Here is a 12,466-nt window from a genome sequence, read left to right as displayed (position 1 = left end):
TAGTTGACACAAGTTGTCCCAAGAGGAAACAGCTTTTTTTCTTTTTTTTTTTGTAAGAGCCAAAAGTAATTTTTTCTCATTTTCAAAGTAAGATGGTAGATTTTCTTCTGCCAAAAGGATATCATTTTACATTCCATTTACGCAGTACTCTTTATTCAAATGAATCAAAGCGATTCAATACATCAATATTAAACAGCGCAGTCCTGCTTGTCATTTTCTCTCAACCCTATAAAAAATTGCTTGGTTTATGATATGCATTTTTTAGTTGGGATAAAAACGAAAAGAAGAAAAGACCTAAAGCAGATAGTATCTTATTTTCATAAACTATATACGTTTTATTATTTGCCACATAGTGCTCATTAGAAATGAACATATGGTTGAGGCCAGGGCTTTTGTGGCAAAATCAAGAAGATCAGATTTGTCTCTGCAGCATACCAACCAAAAAAGTTGCTCTCTGGTGTGTGCTCTCTTCGGCTGACAAACCAAAGAAATCTGAGATCTTACAAAAGCTGACCTGATCTAAGCCTGGGATTACACACTAATAAAAATACTGGCTGAAGCTACATCACATTGAAAGCTAATTTAACCTGATTTAACAGGTCGTATTCACCACTGCAATCACTGTGAGAGAGTTATTCATGAATTATAGCATCAATTTCACTATTGGAAAAATTTAATAAATCGAAACCTTCTGGCCTTCGTGTTGACAGCAGTTTTTCCAAGCTTTTAAAATAAATTAAAAACAAGATAAAATTAAATAAACACATTACTGGTATTCTGAATGAACTCTTTGATGAATGCTTATAAAATGGGTGTAAAATCTGGAGCTGATTTGACTATGATTACATCAAAGGCAGCAGAAAAAGCAATAAATATTCTGTTATGTACATTATGTTAATAATGACAACAGGCATGCCTAAAGTTCACTATACATTATAAAAACTCCATTCCAGTATTCCTGAGCTCAACAAGTTTTCTTAGCCCAAAAAGAATTTTAAAAAGGCCATACCTCTGCAAACTGAAACAAAGCGGATGTTTGACACTGCTTTGTAGAAGCATCAGGGTGGGATGTACTTGAAGATATCTGAAAGGAAACGAGCAATTCTTAATGCACAATGACATTTTTCCACATCAGACCATAAGATTCTGCCATATATTTTCAACTGTAGACACTGATAAAGATTTAAAAATGAGTCGTTACCCTCAATCCCTTTAGAAGAGCATTGTAATTGATAAGAGAAGACAAAGGCCATGTTTCTAAAAACAGATGATTATAAAGAACAAAGACTGAGTATGGCTCATTTGCTATGTCTTTGGTAAGGGTACCAGGTATATATCAAATAGCAGTTAAGAAGACCTGTTGAAATAAATTTCTTTACTTAAAAAAAAAGGAAAAAAATGTGTATTATTAAAAGCTGGAGGCTGCAAGTAAAGCCACTCCCTCACTCTCTTCCCAACATCACTCCCTCCAAGCTCTTCTCTAGTTAGAGGCAGCTGTGATGCAGTGTTGGTGAAGCATATGGATGCGGGTCAGGGTATCTGGGAGACTGAATCTCAGCTCTGCTACTTACTTACCCACATGACCTTGGCCAGCTCAGCTAAACTTTTTGAGACTTACTTTTCACCACTGTAAATTGATGATGATGAAAATAATCTGCATTTTAGAGGATTATGGTGAAAAAAAAGAAGCCATAAAAGATGTTACCTAGCATGGCACCAGAACTCAATAAATAGTTTACTAAATATGAAAAGTATTTTCTTCTTTCATAGCTCCTGCATCCTCCCAACCAACACGAACACGCACACACACGTGCGCACACACATGCACACACAAACACGCACGCATGCACACGCACGCGCGCACACACACACGCCCGCACGTGTGCGCACGCACACACAGGCACACACGTGGACACACACACGTACACACATGCACGCACATGTGCACACACGCACATGCACACACACACACACACACACGCACACACACGTCAGTGGGTGACAATGAATAGAGTCTGCCACCCTATACTTGATTCAACTAGGGGACCTTTTGTTTCCAGTTGGTAATTATGGTAGCTTCCTTTGACTTTGCTCAGAGGAACATGTGGAAATACTTTTCAAGGACATTTTGGGAGCAAGGTGAGTTAGTAATTTTGGTTCCAAAGTGAAAAATCCTTTTATTCAGCTATAAAACAGGATAAAAGTGGGTCACAGGAGCAGAAAGCCTGGGCATTATAACTTCAGCCCATTCCCAATCCCACAAGTCTTTCCTTCAAGTAACTGTTCACCAACAACTCCATCAAAGGTTACTTACTAAGCAGTAAATCCACCTTCATCAAAACTCTTTAATTACAAAAACTGCTTTTTCATTTTAGTTAAACTGGTTAGAAAAACAACAGGGCCACATAGTTGTACAGTATAAAAGTGATGTTTAGGAATGAGAAAGAATCAGGAGGCTGGGCACAGTGTGGCTCACGTCTGTAATCCCAGCACTTTGGGAGGCTAGGTGGATCACTTGAGCCCAGGAGTTCAAGACCAGCCTGGTAACATAGCAAGACACCGTCTCAAAATAAAAATAAAAAATAATTAAGTAGAGAGACTGACTGAGTAATTAATTGTATCCACTGCTGAAGCCATCAGGAAAATTTCGTTCTACTGTGCTTTTTAATCAGATAAGCATTTTTAGAATAAATATCAGTAAGAACAATAAATATCAACCAAATCCAATTTAACAAACTAGGTAGAAATAAACCATTTTATCCATTGTAAGATCTAACCAAGTGTTCTGAAGACATTCACGGATAACATTTTAGAACTTTTCTTGGTCAAACCATGAATCTTGTCATTTCAAGTGACCGCCATGTGCAAGTATGACAGAATCCAAAAATGAACCCAGAGAAATCTTCCTTAAGTCTTAGGAATTATAAACTCAGTACAACTTATTTCAGACATTACTTTTCATCCCTACCAATCCTTTATAAAAGTTAGAAAAAAATAAACAATGTATATAAGGGGAAATACATAAATATTGTAGGTTATACCTAAATACAATACATTCCTTTAAGAATTAAATCAGGCAGTGAACAAAATAGAACCAGTGTTATAATCTATCCAATTTTGTGAAAAAGTATCTCATAAGTTCTAAAAAAAAAGGGGGGGATGTTATTATAAATTAATATTAAGATAAGGATTTCAATTAATAAATACATAGGAGCTCCTGGAGATAGAGACCTTTTATATAAAAGCAATAGGATCAGGGATCTCTCTGGATCTTAGAAATGCTGTTAAAAGCCACAAAAGTGTACACATGCTAACATATCCAAAATTTCCTGTGAAATTTTAGAGGTTCCATTAGATCTTTAAAGGTTCAAGGATCATCTCTTAAGCCATTCTGCTTTCAAAGTTGGGACCAATCTTATACGCTTATAACTGCTTCTGAAAAAAAAGAGTGCAGGCTGAGCGTGGTGACTCATGCCCTGTAATCCAGTACTCTGACAGGCTGAAGCGGGAAGATCGCCTGAGATCAGTAATTCAAGAACAGCCTAGGCAACATAGCGAGACCCTGTTTAAAAAAACAAAAAAAAAATTAGCTGGGCATGGTGGCATGCGCCTGCAGTCCTAGTCATCAGGAGGCTGAGACGAGAGGATCCCTTGAGCCCAGGAGTTCCAGGTTACAATGAGCTACGATCATGCCACTGTACTCTAGCCTGGACGACAGAGTGAGACTCTGACTCTAAAAAAAAATAAAAAATAAAAAATGTTCCCCCTGTACAAAACTGTAAAACAGTTGGGCAAACACCAGGAAGGATGACAGTGGTGAAGAAAGTATGGTCGAAGACAATTCAAATGATCAAGGAAAGACCAGGTGGCTTAAAGTTTAAGAAAAAAATTTATCAATTAATGAGGGCTCATACTGAGTTCTAGAGTAAATTAAGATATTCTGAGCAGTCTTAAACTCTAGACTTGATATCAAGGATAATGTGCTTTTATACACCATCTCTTTGAACCAGTGTCAAGAGACCTACTGAGCTGAATAAGTCTGACAAAAGATGACTTTGAAAACTGCCAACCTCATGCTAAAGTTTCAATTAAGATGAAGGTGTACTAAAAAAAGAAAAGAAAAAGAAATGCATAGATTAGTTGCATAGCCAATAACCATGAGCTGATTCTGTCTTCTGTTTTATTAAATAAACAATCAATAAATTACTAAATTCTAATAGCAATTCAATATATTCTTAACCTTACTATCCATGAGTAAAAATTAGTAATGAGGTTGATAATATTTAGTATGACTTTAACGATAAGCTTCTACAAATGCATAAACGTAGTTATTTCTTAATTAAGAACTCTAGAGACCCAAAATACCTTTTCCAAAATTGGATTCTATTTTCCCACTTATGGTTGAGCTGAGCAAAGTTCTTCATTGCTTTCAGTTACTGTTATCAGCCCCAATTTAAGCCCACTTTACAATTTCCTCGTTAGTTAAGTATCAATTGTAATATATTACCTCGGCAAACTGAAACAATGGTGACTTCTGACGTAATTCAGGAGATTCTGAAACATCAGGCCTGCATGTGCCAGAGGATACCTGAAACAAAGAAAGATACCATATTTTCTTTTGTACTATTTACTGTGTTAGGTAAACATTTAATGCTCTATCTTCATTTCTGATCTTTATTATCAACAACAGTTACAGAAACATCACTTTTTAATCAAGTCTTTTTCTCAGGATATACATTTCCTCTTTTATCTCAATGCTAACATTGACCCACTTTTGCATTTAGGTGAGAATTGCTTTGGTAGTCAACTGTTATTCAAAAGTCATAGGAGGCTCAGAATGTTAGAGAGGGAAGGATTTCATTATTCCTCTGATCTAAACCCCTCACTTTTCAAAGATGAAGAAACTGACACCTCCCCTCCCAATGCTAAAAAATCCCCTTAGTCTTTATTGAAACACTGATCACCACAAGATGTAAATATTTATTTATTGTACTTCCTCTCCCAGGGGCTTTATTTAATGCATTATCTCCAACACTGCCTGGGTACAACGTAGATACTCAACAAGTATTTGTGGAAAGAACTAATGAAAGCTGACAATAGTTCTCTTAATCCCAATTCAGTGTGATTCCTGCCCACTTTCCTGAATAATGAAGTTAGAGAGTCTAGGGGGAAAAATCATCTTTCACGTTAAAGAAAAAAATGAAAGTTACAAATACTTTTTAATAACTTGTTTTCTGATTACAAAATAATCCAAGTTCACTGTTAAAAATCTGAAAAAAAAAAAACCCACCAAAATGAAGAAAAATCACCTACAATGTTACCTCCCAAAGATAAGCACTGTTAATACTCTTATATATTCTTCCAGTTGTGCATGTAGGTAATTTTTAAACGAAAATAGAACATTCTACTGCAGTTATGGAATGTTCTTTTTTTAAAAAAACTTTAATATTAATTTTTCTGCATCACTAAGTCTTCTCCAGTGTAATTTTAATAGCTGCATGTGATTATATTTGATGGGTAAATCCTATGGAAAGAGCCACTAGTCACCCAGATCATGCTCCTAAAAACAGTTTCTCACTGACCCTCTTAAGACACTGAGGATGTGTTTCTCTAACAATGTCACAGGCCACGGGGCAGGAGCAAACATTTGAAATTTTAATTGTCACCTTTGGATTTTAAAGAGTAATGGTCACCTTCTCCCAGAGAGAAGCACATTAGTGAAGGTGCAGAAGCTTTAATTAATTTGCCACCTGTGGTCTGGCTGCAAAGCCTGACCCTCTTATTGTCACTGACTATTTGATATGCTGTGCCAAATGTCCCACCAAGGGGACACAAAATGAACTAAAAAGAAGGCCAACAAATCCTGAAATTTATAGCCACAAAAAACTGGGAACTCCTTTACTGGAAGAATACCTGAACAAAATATATCTTTATAAGTTAGAAGTATTTTTAAAAAATCAACTTCTCTGCTTTATCAAAAAACCTATGTGTTTGACTCCTAGATTATTTGGTAAATAATCAAAACTTTATTTACATTCAAGCTTAGGACTTTTTGAAAATTATAAAATGTCTTCATAAAGCTTTAATAAAATAGGTGTGCATAAGACAGAAATCTATAGAAGATATTTGGAATTAAATGTGTTATTATTTAGAGTAGCTACACTGCATAAAGTCTATATAACATATATGCTTATTTCAGATCCCACAATGCACAAGAAATAGTGACCACTTAGGAGGAGGTAAACTGCCCTATGGCTTAGAGTTCATATTAACAGCATGAAGAAAATTCAACTTTCTTTTAACTGTCATTTATAGATTATTTGGCCACAACAACACATCAATTCAGAAAGTTGAAAAGTTCATTAATACCCTTTGCAAATCTTTAGGATGGATGGTCTCATATAAAACTTCCTATTTGAACACATAATTATGAAGGCATCTATAATCCTGCACATGGTTTGTCAATTTTAGCATGCAATCAAATAAGTCTACACGTTTGTGCTTATCATGCTCCTGACAAAGAGGGGATGCACAATGAATATCTGTTGATTAACTTAATTCTCTCCCTATGTATGTGAATAGGAAGAATCTCACATACATAGTGACCAGGCCAGGAGTACAACAAATGCTATTCAATGGCTAAAATAACAGTAATAGAATCACTAATGCTGTGGATTTTACTCTAGTGGACCATGTCCTCTCTCAAAACCTAGTTACTCTTACTTTAAAGCATTACAGATTTTGCATACATCTTCAGTGTAGTATAGTGGAAACAGCACAAAATTAGGAGCCAGGAGAATTGGGTTAGTACTAAGCTATGTAGTTAGCCGACTTGGTTAGCTGACCCTCTAGTCCACAAAAGAATAGAGACAACGTATCAGAAGGGGCCAAGAGGGCAGACAAAGAAAAGAAAAAAGAAGCGGGCTGGGAAAGAAAGAAACAATGTCAGCAGCAGGATAAGAAAAGAAGAAGACAGAAAAGCTGTAAAGAACAGATACAAATGTTTCATAAAGCACTGGAGTCTGTCTAAAACAAACTGAATAGGGAAATAGCCCCCAAAGTTCTCTAGAAGGCATCAGCTCAATGCAATAATTATTTGCAACCGTAATTCTAAGTTGTCAAGGTAAGAAAAACTGTAAAACACATCACTTATTAAGAAGGCAGAAATCCGTGTGACACAGGTTAGACATATTTCTTCTGGGGATCTAAAATCTCAAAACATAAAAACAGTTCAATGACATGGCAAATATAAACATGAAGAATTCATTATTGAGTACCTGATAAGCAAGCCATCCCATAAAATGTATATATCTGTGCATACACTGATCTACACATGCATTTGATAAAGAAATAAGAAATTCTATCTATATAAAAGGGAGAGAATACTTCCCACAAAAGGCTCCCATTTGAGCAATGTCATTATTCAGAAGGTTCCAGAGGTTGTGAAATGTTTAAAATATTGAGCTATATCATCTTGATGTCAGCATTTAAAGTACTTCATTTATTTTTATTAGGTGGGGCACACTTTTTATAGATAAATATCAATTTTGTAATATCTATTCCTATGCTAGAGCCAGTTTACTTTCTAAATACAAAATAAATGGCCAAAGACATTTGTTCATTAATTAAGAGGAAAGAAAAAATATTAAATAAGTAGCGGTTAAATAAGGGAGAAAAAAACCCAAGAAGCTGTTTCTAGAAATAATCTCTGAAATAATCGGTAAAGCCACTAGGTGTTGCTATACGCCCAAAAACGGAAATAGCTAAAGGGATTTTTGTTAAGTACATACTCATTTGATTTACCCAAATTCAATCCTCTCCTTGATTTAGCTATAATTCTCAATAACCATGGAAGGGGAGTGATTAGTATAATTAAGAATTTCAATAATGTAGTATTTTTTTCACAGGAGCAATTCATATAGTGAAATTGAATACATAAAAATGTGAACTGGCCTCCTGATACAAAACAAGATCAAGTCAGTTACATGCACTGTGAGTAGTTTGGAAAGCTAGGTTGTTATCATGAGCCTGTCCTTACTTTGCAAGACACAAGACCACAACCATGCACTGCTGGCATGAACACATGGTCAACAAAAGGGGTATTGCACTGGTAGTATCTGAGCCATACATTCCTACCCTTGCTAATTCAAACATTTATTGATTACTCACTCATTCAACAAATACTTAATAGATACCTATGACATGCCAGCCACAAAGACTGCTACTTTCAAGAAGCTTATATTCTACTTGTATCTAGTAGGTGTTAGGGAATAAAACGTTGACCAAAGGAAATGTGCCTAACTAACACTTAGTTGCTTGCAACTCATGTGCAGGGGACAGCAACATCATATACAAAAATGTAAGTGCATAATGGTGGAATATGACAAGGTCTACAGGAGGATGGAGAAGCAGCCTTCATTCTGCGTGGGAACAGCTGGAAGGAAGATAGGTAACGTCTAAGACATACCTTAGGAAAACCAGGAGTTCTCTCACAAGTGTAGAAACGATGCGGTAACAGGAGGTGGAAAAGTATGAAGGCAAGAACCCTGTGTGTTTGAGAAAGTGACTTTCTCAGTGTGGCTGAAGAATACATGCATCGGAGTATAGTGGGAGAATCTGAATTCTACATGAAGAAGTTTGAAAATTGGACTGGAGGCAATGAGGAGCCAGCTGAGGTTTTCAGTCAGAGAGATGTGTAGTCAGGTAATTCTGTCAGTGGAGTGCAGGGTGATGCTGGCTGGGGGTGACTGGAGGTAGGAGGCTAACTGGAAGATTACGGAAATAAGCCAGCTGAGATGTGAGACCCCAACTGAATCAAAGATGGTAACTGCCAGGCTTCAGTAACTGTCTGGCAAGAAGTCAGAGCTGAGGGAAAGGGGTCAGAAATACAATGCCTGTGTTTCCAAGGTAAGTTAAAAAGGAAATTTGAGAGATGGAAAGAGGTCTGGATGGAGGCAGTGGGTGTCTTTTATGAGAAGAGATGGTTTTGGGGTAGACGATTCCATCTGAGAGTTAAAGGAGAAGCTGGTTACCAGCGCACTGCACTTGGCTACCTGATGCCAGTGGTGCACCACATCTGAGAAGAGTCCCTGGCCGCCATGGCGGGCATAACCGAACAGCAGCACAGAGCTGAGCACTCCCACAAGCAGAACACATGTCGAGTCATCTGGCTACATGGAAGAACACATCCTTGGTTTTCCTCAGGGCACTGGGGCTGCTGGAGTATGGATTTTACCCCATGAGTCAAGTTCTCCTAACACTATAATCTGTGTGGCTGAGCACCAGTATGAAAGTCCAGAACAGACTCCAGGCCACTTGTAAAAAGAACTGCAGTAGCAATTGAGATAACTCAGATCACCTGTCTCAGTTTCCTCATTTGATAGAGTAGATACAATGCCACTCTGCCTACTTGCCTTCTTCACAGGAAACTGTGAGAATAACATGCAACAGTGTACATCACTGTGCTCTCCAACAACCACCTAATTGACAATAACCACACCTCTCTTGTGAAGGATGCCTCCTTTATCTTCCTGCTCTCCACCCTTCTCTTTTGAGCCCAGCTCTCTTTCTGCCCACCTTCCACACTACCTTTGCCTTCATCTCTGAGAGCCCAAGGAGGATACTCAGTGTCATCAATGCAGCCTAGGGACTTATGGAGGATATGTGATTGTAAATCAAACTGGGTAAAAGGACCCAATTCTCTGGGCTTGAGCCCCACTGTGGACAGATGGTAGAGGCTGGGCTCTTTGGCTGGATGGGCAGGTCCAGCCAAAATGGGCAGTGAAGAGTGACATAAAGGGGGAGCCACCCAAGAAAAGAGAAAGCTCAGAGAGCTCATTTCCTTTGCAGGGTAGAATTTAAATAAAGTAAGCTATAAAACTTTGGGAAGGGAATAAAAGTTTTGATGAGGTTCAGGTAGGACATTGGGGCAAGGAGTTTGGAATTCAATAGATTAAAGTATTCTGGAATAGTCCAATACAGTAGCCTAAAGGAAGCACATATCTAATTAATTCAAACACACCAACAAGCAGAAACATAAATTGCCTCATTTCATTGACGTTAGAAATTAGAATAAAGAAAGTGAAAAGTTTCCATTTTATTTAAATCTGTATTTGTTTGAAATTGTTAAAAACTCAGCATTTAAGATGTGGACATAATCATTCCTTTATTCAACAAATATTGGTAAAAATAAACTTTTCTCTGTCTCAGATTTTGCCTATCTCATCATTTAATGAAAAACGATGTGGCTTTAAATCCTAGTATTATGAATTTCTCATTCTATGACCTTTGAGAAGTTATTTCACCTCTCTGACCTAGTTTCCTCATTTATAAAATGGGGAAAATAATAAACTAGCCTCATAGGGTTCTTGAGAGAATGAGTTACTCAATGTCAACTGTAAACACAGTGCCTGGCCCCAGAAAGCACTCACAAAATGCCCCTGCTCTGGCAGCGATGAGCTTCAGTAAGGGTGCAGCACAGGTCAGCACGCAGGAGAAGTGGCCAGAGCTAAGGTTGGACGGGCAGAGGCGGAATCATCAAGGCCCCTGTGTGCTGCAAGAAGACTGAAGCTAGTTCTCCCGGGTTGGAATCCCAGTTCTGCCACTTTGTAGCTTCACCATCATGGGCTGTTACTTTACCCTTCTCTGCCTGTTTCCTCACCTAATGGTAAATATTTACTTATAAGGTAAATAAGACTTAACTCACAGAATTGTTACAAGGATTAAGTTACTCTTATGTAATACACTTAAGAATTGAGCCTTGGAAAAAATGTTCAATACATGTTAGTTGTGATATAATAACAACTATTCTCCAGGCAAGTGGGTAGACCTACTGCAGTTTAAATCTTGTCATTGTTTTTGATCCCAACTTTCTTAGTCTTCCAGTGACAATACTTACATATAATACAATATGAAATTTTTTAAAATATAAGACATTATACAGTTTATAATAAACTCTAAAACTAAATATAATCAGTGTTATAAGGTATGAAACTAACAATATGGGATATGAGAGATTAGAATAAGGAGGGAATTGAATTGGCTCAGGCAATCATAATCATGAAGGACTTCCTAGAGGAGGTGACAGATTGGTATTACAAACTTACAAGGCAAAATATATTTATTACAGGTTCAGTATCCCCTAATCCAAAAATCTGAAATGCTCAAAAAAATCTGAAACCTTCTGAGTGCTAACATAATGCTAAAGGAAATGCTCACTACAGCATTTCAGATTTCATGTTTTTTGGATTTGGGATGCCCAAAAGGTGAGGATCATATAAATATTCCCCCCAAAAAACCCTCCAAAAACTGTAACTCTGAAGTACTTCTGGTCCCAAGAGTTTTGAATAAGCAATATTTAACCTGTATTTTTGGAGTTTAAGAAATTTTGATATATAAGCTTTAAACATTTTAAAATGGGCAGATCATGGTGAACAAATGAAAATCAATGTGATTTCCTTTTAAGCTAGAAGTATCATGTGAAGAATTTGCTATATCTAAAAACTTGAACCTTAAGACAGTATCAGCTTCGTGCTGTCTGGTTTGTTCCCTGACGTGCCTGATACATAGAAGGCATTCAATAAACACTTGTCATGTAATTAAATGTAAGAAAAGATGGCACACAGTTCGGCACTGTTCAATTCTCAGAGAACATGACCTTTACAGTCCTTTTATGGAGGTATGCCATCATCTATTAGCATCTTCTCCACTAACCTGACACTAACTCAGCTACTCTGCTGACTTTGGACTTCCTATACTGATTTCTCCCAGATATTAAAAAACTATCTCCTTCTTGAGCACCTGGTGATAAAGACAGTAAATTACAACTGTAATTTCTGCTAAGTTTTCAGTAGACAAGGAACTCTCTCTCTCTCTGTGTTTGTTTGTGTGTGTGTGTGTGTGTGTGTGTGGTGTGTGTGTGTGAATGTATGCTGGTAAAGCATATTACAGCCTGTGGGAGAAATGTCTGATATAATTTAAACTTGCAAGTTGAATATGAAATGCCTAGAATAACTTAACTAATGGCAATAATATTATATACCTGTAAGAATTATTTGCAGGAGAGTTAAAAGTGCCTTACAGGTTTTATTTAATTAATCTTCACTGTAGCCTTGAGATTTGAAGGCAAGCAGATATTATTATTAGCTCCACTTCACGGGATGGAAGGCAAAGAAAAAAGTGGCTTGATCACTACTTTACTGTCATTATCTGTTGGCTCCAACAAAACAGGCATTCTAAAAGCACAGACCCAAAGTCTAAGGTACTTCTCATATATTTGAAAGTTTGGCTTCAAACAGTCATTCAACTACATAGATATTGATACCTTTGAAGCTTTTCATCAGCTATAATTAATCTGCCTAACTTATATTCTACTTTTCTCCAACCACCCTCCCCTTCTGTTCTAGCCAAGATGAATTTATGTTGCTCACTTAGGTCTGATACTGGATGTCATCCTTTCTGAGATTAA

At 37.1% G+C, this 12,466-nt stretch overlaps 1 protein-coding gene across 4 annotated transcripts in view; it reads right to left on the bottom strand.

The window, feature by feature from the left end:
• Positions 1-12,466, bottom strand: part of BBX (BBX, HMG-box containing) — a 273,186-nt gene that overhangs the window by 61,724 nt on the left and 198,996 nt on the right. For all 4 annotated transcript variants that reach the window (XM_025375460.1, XM_025375461.1, XM_025375462.1 and 1 more), the window contains 2 exons: positions 4,508-4,588; positions 1,010-1,084 (listed from right to left, as the gene is read on the bottom strand). In XM_025375460.1, coding sequence (XP_025231245.1) covers positions 1,010-1,084; positions 4,508-4,588 — 156 coding nt within the window. The remainder of the gene's footprint in view (positions 1-1,009; positions 1,085-4,507; positions 4,589-12,466) is intronic.

The sequence above is a fragment of the Theropithecus gelada genome, chromosome 2, assembly GCF_003255815.1.
Source record: "Theropithecus gelada isolate Dixy chromosome 2, Tgel_1.0, whole genome shotgun sequence".
Classification (NCBI taxonomy): Eukaryota; Metazoa; Chordata; class Mammalia; order Primates; family Cercopithecidae; genus Theropithecus; species Theropithecus gelada.
This window is presented reverse-complemented; position numbering and strand designations above follow the sequence as displayed.